Source organism: Zalophus californianus, chromosome 6 (assembly GCF_009762305.2).
Source record: "Zalophus californianus isolate mZalCal1 chromosome 6, mZalCal1.pri.v2, whole genome shotgun sequence".
Taxonomy (NCBI): domain Eukaryota; kingdom Metazoa; phylum Chordata; class Mammalia; order Carnivora; family Otariidae; genus Zalophus; species Zalophus californianus.
Window position 1 is genome coordinate 95,422,136 of NC_045600.1, and position 25,315 is coordinate 95,447,450.

At 37.6% G+C, this 25,315-nt stretch overlaps 1 protein-coding gene across 12 annotated transcripts in view; it reads left to right on the plus strand.

The window, feature by feature from the left end:
- The window catches only part of UNC13C (unc-13 homolog C), a 650,938-nt gene that overhangs the window by 518,265 nt on the left and 107,358 nt on the right, over positions 1-25,315 (plus strand). For 10 of the 12 annotated variants that reach the window (XM_027572007.2, XM_027572015.2, XM_027572013.2 and 7 more), the window contains 5 exons: positions 7,088-7,184; positions 7,855-7,998; positions 14,657-14,734; positions 18,951-19,028; positions 19,525-19,554. In XM_027572007.2, the coding sequence (XP_027427808.1) occupies positions 7,088-7,184; positions 7,855-7,998; positions 14,657-14,734; positions 18,951-19,028; positions 19,525-19,554 (427 nt within the window). The remainder of the gene's footprint in view (positions 1-7,087; positions 7,185-7,854; positions 7,999-14,656; positions 14,735-18,950; positions 19,029-19,524; positions 19,555-25,315) is intronic. The other 2 variants (XM_027572017.2, XM_027572018.2) reach the window with 1 other exon arrangement.

The window sequence follows — 25,315 nt, forward strand, 5'->3', positions numbered from 1 at the left end:
TTGGCTAGCTGTTCTTGCTGATCTTCTGGGGGAGGAGCCTGTTGTGGTGATTCTCAAATGTCTTTGCCTGAGGTGGAATTGCACCACCCTTGTTAGGGGCTAGGCTAGATAATCTGCTTGGGTTTGCTCTTGGTAGCTTTTGTTCCCTGAAAGCTTTCCATCTAGCTTTGGAGGACAAGAAAGAAAATGACAGCCTCCCAATCTCCATTCCAGAGGAACCAAGAACTGGTTCCCCACTCCTCAGTGAGCCCCCAGAGAAAAGCAGTCAATCAGTCCTGTCTCCCTGGTCTCCAGCTGCACTCTGTGCTCACCCGGCCTGTGACCAAGCCTTTCTCTCTGGCACACGATCCCATTTTGGAGTCTCCAAACCCAGCAGATCCTGCAGTACACTCCTGTGCCTCTTCTCCCAGGGGAGGAAGGGGAGTCTCCCGGGATCTGCCGCTTTTGGGGCCCCTGCTTGAAGAGTAGTGGCCTGACTATGCCAGGGATCACAGTTTATGGCAAACCCGAGCTGAGAGCCCACTCCTAGGCTCTGTCTTTGCAGCTCGCTTCCCTGCTCCATATCTGGGAGCTCTGCCACACTCAGGCACCCCCAGTCTTTCTGTGACCCCGAGGGTCCTGATACCACACTGTCCCAATGAGGGTTCCACCCCCTGCTTAGCCACTGGAGCAGTGTCCCACAGTGGAGCAGACTTCTAAAAGTTCCAGTTTTGTGCTCTGCTCCTCTAGCACTTGCTGGTAGCCGGCTCCCTTCCCCCTGCAGTCTGTCTTTCCAAATATCACCTTGGATTCACTTCTCCACATGTCCTACTGTCCAGAAAGTGGTCACTTTTCTGTTCAGAGAGTTGCTGCTATTTTTTTCTTCGATCTCCTGTTGAGTTTTTAGGTGTTCAGAGTGTTTTGATACCTATCTAGCTGAATTCCTCGGATCAGATGAAATTTAGGTCTCCTACTCCTCCACTTTGCTCCTCCTCCCCAATTTGGATATCTTTGATTTCTTTTTCTCGTCTGATTGCTGTGGCTAGGATTTCCAATACTGTGTAGAAAAAAAGTGGCAAGACTGGGCATTCTTGTCTTGTTCCTGATCTGAAAGGAAAAGCCTTCAGGGTGCCTGGGTGGCTCAGTTGTTAAGTGGCTGCCTTCACCTCAGGTCATGATCCTAGGGTCCTGGGATCAAGCCCCATGTCAGGCTTCCTGCTCAGTGGGAAGCCTGCTTCTCCCTCTCCCAACTCCCCCTGCTTGTGTTTCTGCTCTCGCTATCTCTCTCTCTCTGTCAAATAAATAAATTAAATCTTTTAAAAAAATGAAAGGAGAGGCCTTCAAGTGTTCACCATTAAGTATGATGTTAGCCATGGGTTTGTTATATATGGGCTTTATTATGTTGATGCATGTTCCCTGTATACTCTCTTTTTGAGAGTTGTTATCAGATCGGGAATTTTATCAAATGGTTTTTATGCATCTATTGGTATGGTTATATGATTTTTATTCTTTCGTTGTTGTTGCTAACGTGGTATTACATTGATTGATTTGCAGATAGAGAACCATTTTTTCATCCCTGGAATAAATCCTACTTGATCACAGTGTATAATCCTTTTAATGTATTTTTAAATTTAGCTTCCTAATATTTTGTTGAAGATTTTTGCCTCTGTGTTCATCAGGGATATTGACCTGTAATTGTATTGTTTTCTGGTGTCTTTGTCTAACTCTGGCATCAGAGTAACACTGAGAATGTAGAATGAGTTTGGAGCATTCCTTCTTCCTTAATTTTTGGTATAGTTTGAGAAGGATAGGTATTAACTCTTCTTTAAATATTTGCTAGAATTTGGCAGTGAAGCCATCTGGTCCTGGGCTTTTCTTCTTTTGGGAGTTCTTTTTTTCTTACTGATTCATTTTTATTACTTGTAATTGGTCTATTCATATTTCCTTATTTTTTTGAGTCAGTCTTAGAAGATCATATGTTTCTGGGAATTTATCCATTTCTTCCCATTTGTTGGCACATAATTATAGTTTTTTATGATTCTTTGTATTTCTCTGGCATAAGTTGTAACTTCTCTTTTATTTCTGATTTTATTTATTTGGGCCTCTTTTTTTTTCTTCATAGCTAAAGGTTTATCAGTTTTGTTTATGTTTGCAAAGAACCACTCTTAGTTTCATTATTTCTATTGTTTTCATAGTCTTTATTTTTGCTCTGATCTTTAATAATTTCCTTTCTTCTTTTAACTCTGGTCTTTGTTCTTTTTTTCTATTCTTTCAGGTGTAAGATTAGATTGTTTATTGAGATTTTTCTTGTTTCTTGAGGTAGGCCTGTATCACTATTTATCTCTCTTTTAAAACTGCATTTTCTGCATCCCATAGATTTTGGGCTGTTTGTTTCCATTTTCATTTGTCTCAAGGGTTTTTCTTTTCTTCTTTGATTTCTTCATTGACTTACTGGTTGATAATGTTTGGATTCCACATGTTTGTGTTTTGTCCACTCTTCTTTTTGTAATTGATTTCTAGTTTCATGCCATTGTGGTCGGAAAAGATACTTGATATGATTTTAGTCTTCTTTAATTTACTGAGACTTGTTTTGTGGTCCAACATGTGATCTATCCTGAAAAATATTCTATGTGCACTTAAAAAGAATGTGTATTCTGCTTTTGGATGGAGTGTTGTGTATATATTAAGTCTATTTGGTCTACTGTGTTGTTCAAGGCCAATGTTTCCTTACTGATTTTCTCCCTAGATGATCATTCCATTGTTGTAAGTGGAGTGTTAAAGTCCCCTACTATTATTATATTACCATGAATTTCTCCCTTGTCTAGTAACATTTGCTTTATGTATTTAGGTGCTCCTATCTTGGGTACATAGATATTTACAAGTGTCATATCCTCTTGTTGGATTGAACCCCTGTTCTGTCTCTTGTTACACCCTTTCTTTTAAAGTCTGTTTTATCTGATATAAGTATTTCTACCACAGCTGTCTTTTTGTTTCTATTTGCAAGGAATAGATTTTTCTGTCCCTTCACTTTCAGTTTGTTTGTGTCTTTAGATCTGAAGTGAATCTATCATAGGCAGCATGTATATAATCTAGCTTGTGTTTGTTTGTTTGTTTTTTTATCTGTTTAGCCCCCTCTATCTTTTGATTTAATCTATTTACATTTAAGGTAACCCTTGAAAGATATGTATGTCTTGCCATTTTATGATTGTTTTCTTTTTCAACCATTTTCTGGTTATTTTTGTAGTTTTTCTCCTGTTTCTTTTTCTCTTACTCTCTTCTCATGTGATTTAGTGACATTCCTTAGTGTTATGTTTGTATTTCTTTCTCTTTAATTTTTGTGTATCTGTTATAGGTATTTGTGGTTACCACAAAGTTCATAGATAATATCCTATATATAGCAGTCTATTTTAAGTTGATAGTTGTTTAGGTTCCAGCATGTTCTAAAAGCACTACATTTATACTCTTCCCCGATTTTTTTTTGTTTTTGATGTCATATTTTACGTGTCATTATTTTGTGTATCCTTTGACTAATTATTGTAGGTCTAGATGATTTTACTATTGTCTTTTAACCTTCATACTACCTGTGTAGATGATTGAAACAATACCTTTACTATGTATTTACCTCTACCACTGAGATTTTTTCTTTTATTATTATTATTTTTTTTTTTAGTTATGGCCTTTTCTTTTATGTTTAAAGAAGTTCTTTTCACATTTCTTGGAAGGCCAGTTTATTGTTAATGAACTCCTTTCACTTTTGCTTGTCTGGGAAACTCCTTATGCCTCCTTCAGTTCTGAGTGATAATCTTGCCAGGTAGAGTATTCTTGGTTGTAATTGTTTTTCCTTTCAGCACTTTGAATATATTGTGCTACTATTTCTGGCCTGTAAATTTTCTGCTGAAAAATCAGCTGATAGTCATATTGGGGTTCACTTATACATAAATAATTGTTTTCTCTTGCTGCTTTAAGAATCTCTCTTTATCTTTAACTGTGGACACTTGGATTATAATGTGTCTTGGTGTAGGTCTCTTTAGATTCATCTTTTTGGAGATTCTCTGTGATTCCTGGACTTGGATATCTGTTTTCTTCACTAGGTTAGGGATATTTTTAGCGATTATTTCTTCAAATAGGTTTTCTGTCCCTTTTTCTATCTTTTCTTCTTCTGGGACCACTATAATATGAATGTTAGTATGCTTGAGGTCCTAGAGGGCCCTTAAACTTATTTTTTATTTATTTTTATTTTATTTATATTTATTTTATTATCCTTATTTTTTATTTTTAAAGATTGATTTTAGAGAGAGAGAGAGCATGAGCATGGGGAGGGGCAGAGGGAGAGGGAGAGAGATCCTCAAGCAGACTCCAAACTGAGCACAGAGCCTGATGTGGGGCTCGATCTCACAACCCCGAGATCATGACCTGAGCTGAAACCAAGAGTTGGATGCTTAACCAAATGAGCCACCCAGGTGCCCCAATGATCCTCATTTTTAAATTCCTTTTTCTTTTTGATGTTCAGTTTGGATGATTTCCACTACCCTGTCTTCCAGATCACTGATCCATTCTTCTGCATAATCTAATGTTCTGTTGATTTTCTGTAGTACAGTTTTCATTTCAGTTATTGTAGGCTTCAGTTCTGATTGGTTCTTTTTAACATTTTCTATCCTTGTTGAAGTTCTTGGGGTATTTATTCGTTCTTCTCCTGAGTTCAGTAGACATTTTTATGACCATTACTTTGAACTGTTTATCTGGTAAGTCACTTACCTTCATTTCATTTTGTTCTTTTTGGGGGGTTTTGTCTTGTTCTTTCTGTCATATTTTTTGACATCTTGTTCTGTCTCCTCATTATGCCTCTTTGTGTTTCTTTCTGTGTATTAAGTAGATTAGCTAATTCTCCTGGCCTTGAAGGAGGAGCTTTATGCAGAAGGTGTGCTGTAGGGCCCAGTATCATAAACTCCCCTGGTCACCTGCTGGGTGCCCCAGGGGTGTCTTCTGTGTGGGCCATATGCACCCTCCTGTTATGGCTAGAGGTTGTTGTTGTTGGGTTTTTTCATGCACAATTGCTTGTGTGGGGAGCTGTCCCTTTGCACATCTGTCTGCTAGGCCCTGCTACAACTGCTGTGGGCATTCTGGTGAATGGGGCTTGACCCTGACCTGTGTGGCTGAGGGACCAGTCTGTGACTGCTTCAGGAGTGCTAGTTTACAGTGTTGGCTCTGGCATGACTAGTTGCAAGGCCCAAGGTGGGCCAGGCTTTTGGTGTGGCTGACTGTGACTGAGAGTGGAGTTTCCATTTTCTGCTGCTCTCTGACTCTCCTGGATATGGGTGCTCATCTTCCTGGTGCAGGTTCTCTGGGCTTTGGAGCCCGGTGTGGATCTCAGACCCCTTATTCTTCAGGGAAGGCTTCTACACCTGTGGGTCGCAATGGGGGTAGTGGTCCTGACCAGACCATCTCTCTACCTGTCTTAACTGTTTCCATGTGACTTTTTATTTATATCTTTAGTTGTACAAGATCTGTTCTATTAATTTTCACTTCATTCTCTGAGATATGAGTTCTATATGTAATTGTAGATTTTGGTGTGTTGGTGGGAGAACAGAAGCTCAAGATCTTCCTACTCTGCTGTCTTGATCTCCTCTCTAAACATTATGCTTATGGATAAAATTTTGAAAGCTTCCCCCTGAAATCAAGAATGAGAATCATAGCTGATAACATCACCTTTATTTAACATTTTACTAAAAGTCCTATGCAATATAATAAGATAAGAAAGAGATAGAAAAGTATAATGATTATAAAAGCATATGTTGATGCTGTCAACATTTGTCTATGATATAATAGTACATCTAGAAAATCCAAAAAAAACTATAGGATAACTAATAAAATTTAAAAAGCAGCTTCTGGGTGGCTCAGTAGGTTAAATGTCTGACTCTTGATTTTGGCTCAGGTCATGATCTCAGGGTCGTGAGATGGAGCCCTGGGTAGGGCTCCACGCTGAGCTTCCCCTCTCCTCATGCTGGCACACTCTTTCTCTCTCTCAAAAAAGTGACTATAATAAGTCTATATAAAAGTTAATTAAATTCCTATATAGTAGCCACAATCAATTAGAAAATTACATATAAACCTTACCATTTGAATAGCATTAAAACCTTGAGAAACGAATAGTGATGAAAGATGTGCAAGCCCTCTACTCAGACAACTATAAGTGTTACTAATAGAAATTTAAGATGAACTAAAATAAAGTAGTCAGTGTTCCTAAAAAGATGCATTATTGTAAAGATAGTAATTCTCCCCCCATTGACTTAGAGATTTAATGCAATCCCATAAAAATTCCAGCAGCTATTTTTGTGCAAATTGGCAGATTCACTAAAAAAATGTAATATAGAAATGCAAAGGGCTAGGAATAGCCAAGGCAGTCTTGAAGAGAAAGAAAAAAACCCTAGAGACCTGCATTATCAGTTCTCAAGACTAATTAAAAGAGTGTGGTGTTAGTACATGACAGAGAAACCGGTACGACAAACTAGTCTGGAGACAAACCCATATATGCCATTGCCTGATTTATACCAAAGATGCCAATTCAAGGCAGTGGGGAAAGGATGATCTTCTAACTAAAGGGTGCTATACAATTGTACCACCACATGGAGAAAAGGGCTTTGAAACTTAGACCATTCACAAAACACAACTGCAGGTAGATTGTAGATCATAACAAGCCAGAGGTGAGCACCCAGGATCAGTTACAGGAGACGAGTAGGTATGGATGAAAGGAAGCCCATCAGTAAAGTACTAAAAAGTGAAAGATTGGCATGATAGAGGACAGGACATAAGATCTACATTTTACGGGATTTTGAATTGTGAAGGAAATTGTAGTGTGGGAATTGGGAACTAAGCATATTTAAAGTAGCATGGGAGGAGCCAAGAAAGAGATAGACATTGAAAGTAAATAAGCAGGGATGTGTTTGACGAAGTAAGGCTCAAGTTCTCTGAGGAAACAGAACTGCGAAAAGGGGAATGAAAAGAAATTTTTGGTCCTGAATTAGTCTCATATAAGAAAAGAGCAGCATTCACTGTTAATTATGTGTAAATGATATCTTTTATAGTATGTAACATTATTAATTTTTTTTAGGTGGTTTGAGCCTTTTGTAATGCAGTGGCTGGATGAAAATGAAGATGTATCAATGGAGTTCCTTCATGGAGCACTAGGAAGAGACAAAAAAGATGGAGTGAGTTTAAATTACTTTAAGACTGCTTATTGGCAAGGTTCATTCACAGTACTCACTTTTAAGATAATGGGAATACTTAGGCTCATTGTTATTAATTAAGGTTTATTTTAATCCTCTAATGACCAAAATAAATGTAAAACACAACTTTGAAGGGCTGACAGGAACCTTAGGGAATTGTTTAAATTAAAAAAAAAAAAATTAGTTACCCTTTTGCTCCAGGATTCCTTTACCTCTTGAATTGGTCAGAGTCTACAAGTTCAATAGGGTTATACAAAACTTCCTCGTCCTGAAACCTTCCCAGGATTTCAAGATTGGGAACAGACACCCTCAAGATCCCTCTGGAACAACTTAAAAGTGTTGAGCTATAGTATCTTTCTAAACCATCCTCATATCTATGGGGAATGAGAAATAAAAAGAACCAGTCCGTCAATGTAGCAATGGAGATACCAATTAATAGCAGGCTGACCCCTGATATGAGTTCTAATACATTTTCCAGAAAAGGACATGAATGATTTTGAAACAGGTAAACATTTTATTAAATGGGAAAAGAAGGCATGTGAAATAAAGGTACATGATATAGGAGACTGAGTTATTTATGTGGAATGACTCTCCTCTCTCCACACTCCCTCCAATGTGCTTATTGGGATGGTTTTGCCTTCTCTCCCTTCAGTTCCAGCAGACATCTGATCATGCCCTCTTCTCTTGTTCCGTGGTTGATGTCTTCACTCAGCTTAATCAGAGCTTTGAGATTATTAAGAAACTGGAATGCCCTAATCCTGAAGCATTATCTCACTTAATGAGAAGATTTGCGAAGGTAGGTTAGAGGGAATGAGTGTTTTCTTTTCTGGGATTGTGGCATGTTATTATTTTCTTGCACAGAACCTGACGGATGTTGCTGTTTGTCTGCTCTGACACCAGTACCCCGATTTCATTTCTGATTCTAGTACCAGTAGATTTGGTTTCCAGGTTTGTCATCTTTCTTCCTGCCCTTCTTGTTTCTTAAAATGGATTTATCATTCTTTACAAATCTATTTGTCATCCACATTAGTGACTCAGTCATTGGTAGCTGAAGAGACTTGCTAAGAGTGGCAAAATCATTTCAGATATTGTGCTTTTTAGCTGAAAGTAAGCCTCGGCATTTCATTTTTAAATTGCAAATATTCTTAACACACATTGTACTACAATGAAAGTATATTAGGCTTGGACAAACAATGAATCATGGAACAGTACACCAAAACAAATTATGTAATATATGGTGATTAACATAACAATAAAAAATTAAAAAAAAAAGAAAGTATATTAGGCTTGGAGTCATGAAAACAGAGTTCTGATTTCAAATCATCCAATAACTACAGTATGAATCTGAACAGTTCATTTCATTTTTTTAAAAGATTTTATTTGTTATTTATTTGTCAGAGAGAGAGAGCACACAAGCACAAGCAGGGGGAGTGGCAGGCAGAGGGAGAAGCAGGCTTCCCACTGAGAAGGGAGCCCGATGTGGGACTCGGACCATGACCTGAGCCAAAGGCAGATGTCCACCCAACTGAGCCACCCAGGCATCCCCAGTTCATTTCGTTTTTATAAAATGTAGTTTAGTTGACAGACTGTGATTAACTGGATTACATAAGCTTAAGATCTCTTCCTCCTGTAAGAGTTTAAGAAGGCTTGCAAAGTACTTACTAGTTTACCAAAAGTTTCAAGGGAAATAGAAGAAATGAAAGATATAGCCCCTGCCCACCAGATCTTAAAAAAAGTTCCCCATAATAATCAAGGCCACGTGATATGAACTAGTGTATTAATTTTCTAGGGCTGCCATGGTTAAATATCACAGGATGGTGGCTTAAAAAGTAGAAATTTTTTTTTTTTTTTTTGCAGTTCTGGAGGCTAGAGGTCTGAGATCCAGGTATCAGCAGATTTGGTTTCTCCTTAGGCTTGTCTCCTTGGCTTAGGGATAGCAGCCTTCTTACTGGATTTTCACATAGTTCTTCCTCTGTACATGTACATGTTCCCCTGGTATTGCTCTGCATGCCCAAATTGGCTTTTCTTATAAAGACAGTAGTTAGTTTCCTCAGGTAGGCATTTCAAGGGGATCTGAGATCATTCCAGGGTGGAAGCCTGTTAGAAGCTGTTAGAAGCTGTTACTATTTTGTTCAAGTCTTTTTAACTTTTTTAAAGATTTATTTATTTATTTGGGAGAGAGAGAGAGAACACAAGCAGGGGAGAGGGAGAGAGAGAAGCAGACCCCCTGCTGAGCAGGGAGCCTGATGTGGGGTTCAGTCCCAGGACCCTGGGATCATGACCTGAGCCGAAGGCAGAGGTCTAACCAACTGAGCCACCCCAGTTTTGTTCAAGTCTTGATAGGTCAAGGTTGAGGCCTGGTTGAGAAGAGGCCTGGGAGTAGCCTGGCCAGAGTTTGGTCACGGAGAGAGTCTTTGTCACCTTCCACCATTCTGTGACTCGGGTTCTCTCCTGAGAGATTCCAAAGAAGAGAGAGCATAGGATTAGTAGAGAGTGATGGAATTATAGTGGGACAGTTAGGTCCTCCTTGTAAGGAGTCTTGAAGAACAGGCAAAGTGGCCGAGCATCTTTAGTAGAAAATGAGGAGGCATAATTTAAAAAAAATCAAAAGGATGAAAAAGAAAATGAGGAGCCAATGAAGGCTTTTAGGTACATAAACCATCAGCCTAAACCGTATTACATTATTTGTTTACCGTCAAGTAACCATCAAGTATTGTTAACCTTTGAACTCTAGTCTTTATATGTTAATTAGGAAGATAAAAGTAACCTCCCACTTTTAAAGATAATAGCTAAAATCATTTATTTTGATCATCTCCAGAGGGGACTTTCTTGGTAGCAGCTGATTTCAACTTCCCCAATGTGGTGAAACCTGCAAGTAAGCTCTGCAGGAGAATTATTCTAAAAAAAAAAATCTCAAAGTTAAGTCTTTTCTTGACAAGCAGCTGCATTTTGGGTGACTGCCAAGAGAAGAATGAAATGGAGTCATTAGGGATACTGTTGAAAAAAGTGTGTCACATGCTATTCTTGGAACTCTGTGGGACTCGTGGAAGGGGAGGGGTCCTATGGAGAATTTAATAACCTCAGAGTTAATATATTTAGTAACATACTATTATAATGGTGCACGATATTAGAAAGGTAACTAGAATTCACCCTCAGAGTAGTCAGGGAGCAGGTTATGTAAGGTAGAGGCATGGAAGCGCAGAGAGCAGGAGGAAAGGGGCACCGGGGCTCAAGACAAAGCTGGGCTCCAGACCACCCTCCCCTCCTTGGTACTTTTGACCTTTCTGTATCTGTGAAGCCACACCCAGCCACGTTCAGACTGCAAGTGGGCTGGAGGAAAGTGTAATATGTTAGAATCTGCACAGGAAAATGCATTCTTTGAAGCGAGGAGAAAAGAATTAGGCTCCATGTGCCACTGAGGAAATGTGAGCTTTTATTGGCACAATAAAAAAAATTTTTAAATACCTAAAATATTCTTAATCCATGTAAATTCAAAATTACCCAATTATTATTGCAAGGAAATAATGTAAGAAAAAAACCTCATTTTCTGGGAAAGCAGAAATTGGTAATTTTCATTGAAAGATAATTCTATTTTGTTGGAATGATTTTAAGAAATCAAATAGGACTTTGTGGTTGATAGAATTAGCTATTTCACAGTAATGTCAGACTGTTAGAATTTGTTTTGTTTCATCAGATGGGACTACTGGTCTTGAAAACCATATCCTTCTTGGAATAGGGATCCTTGTATCAGAATATTGAAATCATATTCTCTTCCTGGGACTTATATTGATTTAAACCATCTCTCAGAGAAAAGACATAATTAATGATATCCGAAAACACTTGGGAAGATTTGGCATTGTAAAGTGGGACTTGAAGGGATGATTTGTTCTTACTAAAGCATACATAAGACTCAGTATACTAAACAAATATTTCATATTTCATAGCTGTGATGAGAGGTGAAGTGTACACATAGGTCATGGATAGTTCTATGGCTTTACTGCTGCTCTTGACAAGAATGGGTAGTTTAATGAAAGAAGAGTGATATGAAGTAATGATATCTTCATTATTAAAAACAAGCCAACAAGTATTAATTGAGTCCTGGCCACAAATCTGGCTGTTTTTTTATTGAATGTCCAGGGACTGGAGATACAATGGTGAATGAGACACGCATATTTCTTGTTCTTTGGGAACATAATCCTAATTTTCAAAAGTACTGATCATAATTGAACATTGCTATGTGCTAATCACTTTACATATACTGTCTCACTTATCCTTCACTATAACCCCATGACATAGGTATTATTATTTCTCCTAATTATTCAAATGATGAAACAAGCTTAGAAAGTTTCAATAACTCAACCAAGCACCCAACTAGAAATGGCATGGGTGAAATGCTTCTAAGACATCCTACCTTCACAGTCTGGTGTCATCACAAATCAACTGGTAAGTCAGAGAGCAGAACCTCAACATTTATTTTTACCCTCTGGGCCAAACCTAGGCAGCTCGGGGGGGGGGGGGGGGCGGTTTCTTTCTTATGCTGCATATGTTAAAATACAGTGCTAGAAAGCACCGAAGTGACTTTTTAACGTCACTTAACAGATACTACTCTTCTTGTCTTCCATGCATCGCTCTAATACTAAATGTCCCATGAATAGGGTGGGGTTAAAAAGATGGATTTTGAACCAGGTTTCTTATCTTACTGATTGCAAGAGTCATATCCTAGACGGACCTACTGGTGGTGTTGACAAGATTCTAATTCTAATAGCACAGCATTAGCTCAGGAGATCATACTGAGTAACTGATAGCTGTCCCATTCAGTAACACTAGTAGCCGCAGTCTAATGAGAGCAGATTGAGGATGGGAGATATTTTAGTCATCCTGCTTGATCTTTTAAATGCAGAGAATCTCTGGCTTCACCACCATAATCCTATTTGAATTTCATTGTATTTAATCTGGAGCTGTTTGAATGGCAGTTCCTTTGCTGCATCCAAAAAATAATCATCTATACTTCATGATTCTCTCTTCATATAAACTATACTTTATTATAGAACATGATGCAAACAGCTTCTGTTAGGCTCTTGCCTCTCTCTCGGTGCTGTCCCCATTTCTGAAGCCCAAGAGTCCCACAGAGAGAAATCATTAGTAAGTCCACACACTCAGAAGTTCTATCTTCCAGGCTTTGCTAGGTACCCCTTCCATCAACAGGTTCTCTCTGAAGAGTTAACCTCCACCCTGCTATGCATTCGTTAGGACTGTGGTTTTCAAACTTTAACTTGCATCAGATTTACTTTGGAGGCTTCTTAACACACACCAGAATTGTGGACTCAGTAGACCCGGGTACAACCAGAGAACTTGAACTTCCACAAGTTCTTAGGTGATGCTTATGAGGCAGCAGGAGATGTGTCTTAGGTCGGTATGTCTCAAGTAACTGCTTACTGGTATTAAAGAAATAATGTCTGATATGGTTTTACTTTGTTGAATAAATCAGAGTGAAATTGAAGTTGCCCCTAAAATGTACATGAGCACTGTCATTCAAGCATCCTTTGTACATTAGTAAAGAAATGGATGTTCTCATAGCCAGTGTATCCACAACTCTTATGGGCACAAGGCCTTAAACCAGATCCTACGTGGCTGAGCTCTTTGCCTTACCCACAGCTCATCCCAACTTGCTAACCATCAGCATTTGTAGGTTAGTGGATGTGAGATGGTAGTATCAGTTATTTGTCCCCACGTGGGCATTCAGCAGACTAGGGTTTTCTTGTAAAGTAGAGTCAAGTGTTGGGCTGTGGGGGGATACCTTGAGAATAATCAGAAATGAATGTCTGGATTCTCCTCTCCAAACTTTCTCTGGAGCAAGTTAGAATCTCTGAGTGACAACCGGCTCCTCAAGTCAGACTTTTCTTCATTTTTGTTTTTACCACATAGTGAAAGGATTTTTCAGAGTTTACACTGTCATTAGAACCTGTAAGTTGAAAGCCGTGCTCATATGTACAAATGAATTAGTATTTTCAGGTAAGTCCCACAGTAATTTTCAGCATCATATCTAAAGCCAGATTTGAACAACTGCATTTGGATAATACTTCAGTCTGATCAGCCATCTGTTTTCCTAGATTTATTGGTCTTCTGCTTGATAAGATTTTATATTTTCCAAGGCCAACTTTCTATCTAAACTGATGCATATTACCACAATACTTTGCACTTCCACAAAATATCAATTCTCTTTCTGCATTTTATCCCTGCTTCTAGGTTTTCACTGTGATCTTAAATGTCTATAAAACAAGTTCATAGTTATATTTGGTGAATTCAGGTTTGTCGCTTAAGAGGTTAAGCTAAAGGAGAGATGTTTAGAGTGTCTCCTGAATTGATTTGAGGCACAAAGAAAATTCAGACGAATATGTTACACAAAAAAGGAAATAGAAGGTTTTTTGTCTTTGCTTTTCTGTGAAAAAGAGATAATCTTATCTACAGTTATTATTGCTTTCTCTCTTCTAAGAAAATCATGTTCACATTTGGCTTGTGATAATTCAAGCTACGTAAGTAAAACTAGTAGGATACAAATACATCAATATATTTTTAAGTAGTTGAAATAAAATTTAACTAACAAATGTGTTTGTTTTTCCTTATTTTGCGTAATTAGTGGAACAGAGGGCATCCTTCGTGTCAGAAATAGTTATTAAATGGAGAAGGAAGATGTGGAATTAGGATGAAGAGGACAGAAGAAAGGCAAAAATTAGACAATGTTTTTAGAAAATAATGCACCAATAACTAATTTAGTAAATTAAAGGTAAATGTATTAGTGCAATGCAACAAAAGTCTTCAGAGGTGGTCTTTGATATTAGTAAGGCTCCTTATCATAGAGAATTACTGAAAATATTCATTACTAAGGGACATGTACAGGAATGCTCTGGCACCACTTATAATTGCATAAGGTATTTAAGAACATTGTAGAAGGTTGAGAAAATGACCACCACAGAGAATGTGGGCATGGTATATGTATGTGTGGTAAGGAGGAGAGGGGTGTAGGAACTGGAAACCGAGAGGAAGGAGTCAAAGAAAAGTTTGATTGTTCGGGGGTGGGAAGGGAGGGCAAGAGCATTAGGGTCATTAGGTAGTAAGTATCCAAGCATAGAGGAGGTTGCCACAAATCATGTATCTTCTGAGTATTTAGTAAAGTTAGAAATAAAGAATTTTATGATGGAGCAGATTATGTTAAAATGGAATGAATTAATGAATTCATGTGGAATGTCTTTCACATGTACTCAGAAATATTACAAATTGTCATCTAAGCAGAATAGTTTGAGATCCTTCTTTTGGCAAGGGTATAGATCTAATCACTGCATCTGGCCCTCTCTTACTGAAAAAGACATGAAGAGTTTGCCTGATTAGCATTAAGCTGGCTAATATGTGTATAACTGGATACATTTAACTGGATACATTTCATGCTTTTCCCCTAGACTATCAATAAAGTACTGCTTCAGTATGCTGCAATTGTATCAAGTGACTTCAGTTCATATTGCAATAAGGAAAATGTGGTAAGTAAAACTGTATCTGCTTTCAAGTATTCCTCAATTGAGATCCATTTTTTTTTTTAACAAATGAGTAAGCAAGAGAATTTTTTTTTCTTTCTGTTTTCAAGGGGAATAGGGAATAGGGATCTCAAAAAAATTGTTTGAATACTTCTCTAGGAATCCTGATCTGACTACAGTACAGAATTCAGAGGAAGGTTGAGAGCATCTCAGTGCCAGCCAACTTGTGGTTTTTGACGATAAGGAACAAGACTCACATAAACAATTAAAAACCCACATACTCATAAAACATTGAAGCTGAGAACTAGGAATTAAAAACTTGTTTATGTTGATACCTATAGTGTAGTTTGGACACTGGTAGCAAAGTGAGTACAATTTATCTTTCAGTTTTCAAATTGAGAAAGATAGTTAATGTAAGAAATAATGCTGGTTTCTACTCCAAATCATTAACTTAGCCTTTTATTTTTTGGATGATTAAAAAAATCTTTATAAAATTCAAACCAGCATTGCAACTTAATAAAAGACACAAAGAGAAGCAAGATAAACTAAAGTGATTTGGAGTATAATTAGTCGTAGTCTATGGTGGAAGGTGAAATCTTTCCTATTCGCCAAATGTCATTTTAGGAGAAATATATTGGTAACATTATAGGAATTTTTTTTAAACACTGAAAAAATATATTCAAAAGTTAGTACTAGATTTTTAAAGAGGAAAATCAGTTTTTTCCTTCTCAAAAAATTAGTTCCCACTATCAGGCAAAAGAAAATTCTCGCTGAAACCTCATTGACCTCTTGCTGACAGCTCATTAATGTAAGTCAGTCTTAATGGTTCTTGAGGGTCCCAGAAGATACTTCTTTCCCTTAAATTAATATGCTGCCCAGAAATTTTATTAAAATTCCCAGATATCTCAGCAGTGATTTCTAACTGCCATTGATTATACTCTAATAGGCAAGATAGAATATTTATTTACTCAGAGCATATATTTACAATTAAATTTATAATACATGTGAAAAGTAATATGTTGAAAATCAAAACAGTGCCAGATAATTTCAGGAAAAATTCTGATATATCAAGATAGCCAACTTGAAAGTTTTAAAAAGGTAGCTATGAATTACCAGGGATAGTTCTTGTCATTCAGAAAAGAAAATCAAACTTAAAGACCCCCACAGACTTTTTGCTATATTATGAGTTAACATTCTATAGTTTATTTTTGAAAACATTGGAGAAACAAATCATAAATCAATGTTTATTATATTATTATTTGTATTTTTCCATATATTTTATACTTTTAAAATCAAGTATTTATAAAGAAAGAAAACACCGTTGCAAATGTTACAGCACAGAATTTTTCCTCAATGCTTTTCTTTCCTAGGTCCTGATATCTTAATGATATCATTCAAATGCCAAGCCTCATTTCAGCTTTTCCATGAAAGAATAACAATTAACTGCTTAGTTTATGCTTTCAGCTGAGATAAGTTGAAGAAATTCTTTTGTACATTCGCCTTTGTACATATAACTATTTCAGTATCAAGAACATTAAAAGTTTTTTTTTTCTCAGCATATTTATGGCCATATACCTATTATATCTGCAGATTGATCTATAAACTTTTGAAGAGAGATATCCTTTCAGAGATGACCATAACATTTGCTTTCCCACGGGTCAGAATTAAAGATGACAGTTAAAATGTCTGTGACAGAATAATTTTTTTTCTAGCTGTGATGTTTTACATTGAAAATGGATCACAAGTTTTTAAATCCATTTTCTCATACTCCAAAATATAGCAATGAAACACAAATCAGAATTACTCGATTTTGAATATTTTTAAAAATCTTTTTCAACTCAGAAACACACTTTGGTCATATAGAAATGGCCCTAGTCCCAAAAGAACTTTCATATTCATTGTAGTTTAGGTTCCTAACTTTGTTCCAGATTTAGATCAGATGAAATGCATATGATATTTTTAGGGGAAAAGCCAAATTACATATAAATAAAAAGATGACAACTTCAACATAGATTATTTTATCTAACTAAACTCATCAACAAATGATACTTCTCAATTAGGTTAATGTTCTCTTTACTGTGTGTGTTTTCTGTTTTGTTTTCAGTAACTAAAAAAAAAAGAAAGAAAGAAAGAAAAGCTGTTTCCAGATTAGGTTTAAGGTAGATTTGTGTAATTCAGTCCTCAAAATGATTTGATAAATTCATTCAATAAAATTGATATTTCAACATTTCAAAGTCAGAGAAAGCTCAATGAAAGAGAAGAGTCTCATATTTTATTTTTCTCTCTCTCTGGATAACTGCATCTTTTTTTTTTTTTTTTTTATATGTAGCCTTACCTGGGGTCAATAGCAATCCATGCCAAGTGAGCCTATAGTTCATTCTGTTTCTTGGTTGTTCTTTTCCATTGGAAATGGTCATATAAAAAAGGCTTGGAGGTTGGTTTTTGTTTATACAGCTGGTACTAAAGTACTGTTATATGTGCCAAAAAAGATAAGCTTAATATCTAATAATCATAGAAGAGTCTACCTAGCTAACTTAGACCCTTGGGGAGCAGAGTGATACAAACTTTTACCCATGTGTTCTTCCTGCTTCTCATTAAGAGTCATGGTCTTTCTTTGACCTTCATTTTCTCCCTGGTAAGACTGTCAAATTCAAGCCAAATCTTTCCCCTCTGCAATGAAAAAAAAGAAGAAAGAAAGAAAGAGATAAAGAGAAAGAAAAAAGAAAATCCCAATGACCCTACCCCCTAGTGAGGGTTCACTTTGCCTTTGGGTCAAGATGCTAAATCCCTGACCACACACACTGTGGAAAGACTAAGTCCAGATCCAAGTGGCTCTCAGTCACAGCTGGGGAATCATTGGTGGAATATTGTGGTTCAGCTTGCTGAACAGAATCTATGGCATATAAATCTCAGATATCGGTGTTAGAGAAATAAAATATTTATGTGACCGGAATCAAAGTTTAAAATTGTTTTCATAAATCGAAGTTAGGATGTGGTCACTTTAAGAATCAAGTAGAAAGTTTTTCAAAGGTCAGTAATGTGGTTGAAACAATAATAAAATCTTTCTACTGATGAGTGCTAACACCTCTCTGATGTCCTGTGAGTCCTTTCTATGCCTAATTCATTATTGGCTCATTTCCCAGAAATTTGGAAGATATATCCATTTTCTTTTCTTTCACTGTTTTCCTCCCCCAAATCAACTGGCTTTTTGGATCAGAAGGCAAGAAATATTAAATTATTCTATAACTATTTTCAATTCTATTTTCCAGTTATAAACTAATTCCTATTACTCTAAGTCCACATGTAGTCCTGTCACAAAGCTTTCCATCTTTGTGTTATTGTTCTATTTCTGCCTCCTTGGAAACACTGAGTCAAAAAACATTTTTAAGCATGTATTCTATGGAAGGCTCTGTGCAGGACTCCGGGAATAAGAAAGAGCAGAAGACATAGCAGCATGTACGGTGTATTTAAGGTCAGTGGGTGAGACAGTGAATAGCAATATAAATGTAAAGTTAAATAAAACAACTGTCAAGTGAGTGACAAGGATATAGTCTGGGAAAGAGAAAGCTCAAACCTGGAATGATGGATATGATTCAAATAGGCAACGAGGTTCACGTGACGAGGCCACATGCCAAGCCAAGTCAGAGTTTAGAAAGTACAGATGTTTTGGGAGGAATAAGCTGCTTAAAGGGGGAAGTTACTCATAGTGCAGTAGACAGAGATGGGAAGGAAAAACTAGTTTGGAGCCAGAGAACTAAGGGCCTTGAGTACCAATGTGCAGACTTTATCTATAGCCAAAGAGAATCTATTAAAGGCACCTTTTTTTCCCCCCTTGGATTTTTAAAATTCAGATGGTGTTTGGTTTTATAAATGGTGGAATAATGGAAAAGTTAAACTATTAACTTTTTCTTAAAGTAAATCTTTAAAAACAGAATTTGGCTCAATGTTAATAGTAAAAGAAATATTAGTAGTAAGTCCCCAGTCGTTTATTGTCTGGGTATATTATTGAATTGCATTCCCCAAAGTGGTAATATTTCCCCCTTCCATTCTTAACTTTTAAAAAGTATAATGAAAATAGCAGAATTATTCTGTTTGCCAAATATAATAGGACTTCGGTGATAGTTGTATACTTATCACATTTAAGGTTAAACTCATTCAATAATTTGTCGTATGAAGGATTCTCACACCACCTTTTCTTTTTGTTTTTTTGCTTTATTTGTAGCCCTGTATATTGATGAACAATATTCAGCAACTGCGGGTCCAGCTGGAAAAAATGTTTGAATCCATGGGAGGGAAAGAGGTGGGTATATTTTTATGCCTGCATTTGCCAAATATCTACTTAGAGATCATTAGCAGCATATCTCTTTGCTATGCAAAGTGTAAGTCAAGTTTTTTTACATGGGTTAACTAAAGAACAGGAAATAATAATTTAAAATTGCATTAATAACTAAAGTGGTCATTAACCACAACAGAAAAGTGTGAATGGGAGGAGGGAGGTGGTCAGTAGCCTTTTGTAGTGTGTATATATAGATATATTCATATATACACAAATATATACATATATGCTAATGATCTGTTAAGTTCTACAAACTCCAGATTTTTTTTCACCATATTGTGCAATGTCAACTTGATATAAAAGTTTTTGTTCTGAAATTTGCTTTGTGGTGCTAGCAATTTTTGGTGTATCGGTGGTTTATTGTTCACATCTAAAAATCTCTTGTCACAATGTGTTGCGTGCTGTGTCTGTAATGTGTCGTGTCTTTGTCCAACATCTTTGACTTGCAATTCCCGAGCAGAAGAAGGAAGGAGAAAGATTCTTTTATGAGGTTTGTGATAGTAAGCATCTTATCCTTTACCTGGCTGTTTCCCCCAAACCTAAAGACCATTGCACTTCTTACTTATTCTCATTTGCTTGTTTGGATCAGGCAGACAGTGAAATATTAGCTGTGCACATGCCTCCTGCTGTTGCCACAGTCTTTCACGAACCACCATGAGCGTCCAGGGACTTCGGGACTGGAGTTGGTGCCAAGAGGGAAGGTCATGGAGCTGGCATTCTCCCAGCCCCACCCCTCCCTAAAACAAACACAAGGGCAGCTAGAATGTAGAAATATTTCTGTTTAAGATTTCAGTTACAGTGTTCCTTATTGTGGTAAGTGTACCAGATGTACGTGAAGTGAGGTTGGATTTCAAAGCAAAGATCCCTTTTATTTCTAAATGTACAAGGCTGAAAATGCTTCTTTTAAGACTGGGCTTCTTCACACCTGGTGTTGCTGTTAACCCCAAGGAGACATTTGTACGTTTCCCTCTCTTAAGAGAGCATCAGTCCTTTGAAACTGAACTTGCTATTTAGTATCCTACAAACGAGAAGCACTAGGAGATGTGTGTGAAGGTACAGAACTTCAAAAATGAACCTTCATGAGCTCTGCTGCTGCTGCAGTATCCGTTTATGTTGTATACAATAAGGCTGCATTCCCTATGGTGTGTTAATGGTTTTTGCAGTGCGAGGGCATGAGTCTCATTTTTGAATTCTTTCCTAAATTAGGTGAGCACAAACAATTGGGGATCATAGTTGGATGATCTCCTTTTTAATTTTAGTGATGTTTTATATTCAGACTTTAAGTCCACTTACAGTTTGAAGAGCCATGAAGAGATCACCGATTTCTTACGGGAAATTCTGCCTCCTTTTACTGAATTCTAAAGATTACAAATCATGGAAAGATAAACTTATATTTAAAATGCCACATTTCCAGAAATTTCTCCTAATGCTACTTCTATTTCCTCACTATTCCATGGTTGGACTCAAATGTGAGTAATATCCTGCTGAGCTGAATATTAACAAGACAAATCAGACCTGTCCTTAAAGGAAGGTATGTGGGCCAAGCCACTCACCAACCAAAAATGTTGTGGGGCAGCTTGTTCACCAAACAAGAATGGATTCTTTATCTCACATAAAATTGCTGGTTTGCAATGTGTGGGTTTCACATTACAAATTTGGCTACAACTGTATAGCTAAATCATAGAACTCTTCTCACTGGAGAAAGTAATGAAGAAAGAAATACTGGTGTTGGTGCCTTCTGCCCTCGTGACTCTTGTAAGGTCAGTTGCTAAATTCCCCATACATAATTTAAAGGGAGAATGCAATTCAATGAATGAAATGAATGTCCAGTTTCTAACAGTGTAATTTGTTAGGGGGACAGCATGGACCCTAACTCCTTTGTTTTCCTGCCTTTAAATCTGATACACCCCTTGGCCCTCCCTCTCTGGATCATCTTTTGATGTTCTGTCTCCTTTCTATGCACAGTTTCTTTGATCTTATTACTTTCAACTTTCACCTCATCCTCTGTTACCAGAAAAAGCTTTCGGCAGGCCCAGTCAACACTGGCATGGGAATCGATGAACTATCAGGAGAAAGCAAGACCTAAACTCAAGTCTGGGTGTCACATTGAGCCTCCAAAGAGAAAGAACCGTGATTAACACAGACTTATGTTAGAGTTGCTAGTTCCTACCCTCGACCTCCTCTGGGCACCAGAATCTCAAAATAATAGGCTGAACTCCTTCCAGTCCAGTTACCTGTATATGGCAGTATCTACATGGGTTCCTTAACTTGGGGATTTTATAAAGATGGAAAAGGATTTTATTGAGAATGACAGAATTTACCCTTTGATATGAGAAGTTTATCCAGCACTTAACGCGGGCATGCTCGGTGGCCTTGAGAGGGAACTCAGTATGTTCTGATGCCAGTTCTTCTCTCACTGTGGAACTCGTTATAAAACCTTGACTGTGTTGCAGGAAGCTTCCCTGTCTAGTTCTTCTCCTTTAAGGAGTTTCTTAAATTTTGTCCCCTATCACCTGTTCTAGGATGTGCACTTCTTGCTACAGAAATCTAATTAGCAAATGATTAATTGCTTGTGTACTTGCTCAAAATAGTTTTGGATGCCATGTGTTTATTAGTTGGCTCCTAATAGCAGCATGGCTTGCCTCTCCTACCATCTGCCAAGTGCTGACCACTTGCAGGCCCGGTTGCATGATGCTGTAGCTCTCTGCCACTTGAACCGACCGCTGTTGGGGCAGCTCTTCTCTCCTGATAGGATCAGCCTCTTTTCCTTTTGGAAACAGAAATAATGTTGAAAACCTTTTTTTTTTTTTTTTTTTTTTTAAGGTGGGAAAAAAAAACACTCTTTCTGGAGTCCAAGTTGGCCTAACACTCTGATAGTCTAGGGGTGATGCTGTTTTTTGTCAGTGGCTCCATAAGCAGTCCCAACCAGACACTGTTACCACCTGCATGCACAATATCCTGGAGACCATGTGGGCACATTTTTCTTTTTTTACCTAGTGCCCTATTTAGAAAGAAAAGGGAAAGCAAACCACTAAATTTCTCCTATATCGTGACTTTCCCACACACTTCCTTGCGTAAAAACGAAGAGCATGTGTTTGGCATAACAACTCTGATTACTGTAAAGAATGTAAAAAATACAATAACTCACATGAGCCAGGAAACAAACATAACCTTCGAAATGAGGCCCAGAGTCTGTTTTTTTTTAAAATATATATAAAGCATCTCACATGATTTTTCGTGTGCATATTTTGGGACACACTACGCTAAACCAGATAAAGTAGCCAACCCATGGTATGGACTGACTTGTTCTAGAAGTTAAATTATGTACACCACAATCACCCTACTGCATTATCGGTCCCTTTATGACACAGTAATGGCAAAATGATTGTCTGGATGCCAGGTAATCATTTTCATTATTGGTGAATGATAATTTTATCATTCTCAGATAGCTCAAATACCTCAAAAGTAAAACAGATATATTTTGGTTTACATTATTTTAATAGCTTATTAAACTCAGTATAACTTAGTATAATTCAGTGCAGAGCAATTGCAAATAAACATACACCCTGTATTCATTTTTTCATAAAAATGCTACAGCCTATGAAAAGGACTCCATTGCATTTCCTTGATCTGCAATCTAATTTGTATTAAGTACATGAAAAAGAAAATCAGATAATCCAAAATTTAATTTCATTTCAGGAAGTCATAAGATATTGGTTATGAAGCTCTGGAGAACTTGTAGTAATTGATTTAGAAGAATTATGACCATGCTGTGTAAGCAGAAGAGGCATTACTCCTTCACAATATTGCATTGGTATAATTGTCCTGAATGGTCGAATCCATAATTATCCATAACCCTGCTAACTTCCTGACAGTACTTCAGATGCTAGGAGTTAGCCATCATTAAGACATTTAGGGGAAATAGGGGCATTCGTTTGCTTAGCTAAATTCTCTTATTCTGCTGGCCACAAAGCAAACTCATTAGATACAGTGGTAATATTATTTTCATTGCTATGTCTCAAAAATAATTGAATCTCTTGACACATTTCACTGTGATAAACTTTCCTGAACAGGGCCATGGAATCTGGAACATAACCCCACCTATCCTAAACATGTGTATATTTTCATAAGCAATTTAACTATTCTTTTGTTTCAGAAAAGCATCGTCTCTATCCTGTTTCATTTTTTTAATGTTGAATTCGAAAAGGTAGAAACTGCATCTGACCCAAAAGTGTATGCATGTTGCTGACTGAAAGTCATTGTAAAACCTATTAGCTATAAGGACTTAGTCTTCAGCTAAGCAAATCCCCACTGGAGAGGACAGAAATTAACCCCTATCATATTTTTCTTAGCATTATCCTTTTAACTTTATACTTGCTGGCAACAGGGGATTGAAGAGCACCGCTTTAAAGGAAATAATACTTTATGCTGGTAGTTCTTGAACTTCAGTATGCATCAGAACTGCCTGGGTAGCTGATTAAAACACACATTGCTGAATTCCATCCCTAGACTTTTTGATTCCGTAGGTTGGGTGGGGCCTGATGATTTGCATTACTAACAAATTCCCAGCTGATGTGATCTGCTCAGGGGACCGCATTTTGAGAATTACCATTCTTTGCTTTTAGAACAGCAACCAGGTAATTAGGAAATGGCTCCAAATGCCCCTTTGTCTTATCTGTGCAACACATTTGACTGATCTACTAAATGTTTTGAATCATGATGACACAAAGGATTCCATGTGTTTGAATGGGCCTTGAGAGAGCATTCAGTCCTACAAGCAAATGTACTATTTTTTTAATAATTTTTTATTGTTATGTTAATCACCATACATTACATCATTAGTTTTTGCTGTAGTGTTCCATGATTCATTGTTTGTGCATAACACCCCATGCTCCACGCAGAATGTGCCCTCTTTAATACCCATCACCAGGCTAACCCATCCCCCTACCCACCTCCCCACTAGAACCCTCAGTTTGTTTTTCAGAGTCCATCATCTCTAATGGTTCGTCTCCCCCTCCGACTTACTCCCCTTCATTTTTCCCCTCCTGCTATCTTCTTCTTCTTTTTTTTCTTAACATATATTGCATTATTTGTTTCAGAAGTACAGATCCGTGATTCATCAGTCTTGTACAATTCACAGCGCTCACCATAGCACATACCCTCCCCAATGTCTATCACCCAGCCACCCCAACCCTCCCACCCCCCACCACTCCAGCAACCCTCAGTTTGTTTCCTGAGATTAAGAATTCCTCATATCAGCGAGGTCATATGATACATGTCTTTCTCTGATTGACTTATTTCACTCAGCATAACACCCTCCAGTTCCATCCACGTCATTTCAAATGGCAAGATCTCATTCCTTTTGATGGCTGAATAATATTCCATTGTGTATATATACCACTTCTTCCTTATCCATTCATCTGTCGATGGACATCTTGGCTATTTCCACAGTTTGGCTATTGTGGACATTGATGCTATAAACATTGGGGTGCACGTACCCCTTCGGATCTCTACATTTGTATCTTTGTGGTAAATACCCAGTGGTGCAGTTGCTGGATCGTATGGTAGCTCTATTTTCAACTGTTTGAGGAACCTCCATATTGTTTTCCAGAGTGGTTGCACCAGCTTGCATTCCCACCAACAGTGTAGGAGGGTTCCCCTTTCTCCGCATCCCCGCCAACATTTGTCGTTTCCTGACTTGTTAATTTTAGCCATTCTGACTGGTGTGAGGTGGTATCTCATTGAGGTTTTGATTTGGATTTCCCTGATGCAGAGCGATGTTGAGCACTTTTCCAGGTGTCTGTTGGCCATTTGGATGTCTTCTTTGGAAAAAATGTCTGTTCATGTCTTCTGCCCATCTCTTGATTGGATCATTTGTTCTTTGGGTGTTGAGTTGGATAAGTTCTTTATAGATTTTGGATACTAGCCCTTTATCTGTTATGTCATTTGCAAATATTTTCTCCCATTCTGTCGGTTGTCTTTTGGTCTTGTGGACTGTTTCTTTTGCTGTGCAAAAGCTTTTTATCTTGATGAAATCCCAGTTCATTTTTGCCCTGGCTTCCCTTGCCTTTGGTGATGTTTCTACGAAAAAGTTGCTGTGGCTGAGGTCGAAGAGGTTGCTGCCTGTGTTCTCCTTTAGGATTTTGATGGACTCCTGTCTCATGTTTAGGTCTTTCAACCATTTGGAGTCTATTTTTGTGTGTGCTGTAAGGAAATGGTCCAGTTTCATTCTTCTGCACGTGGCTGTCCAA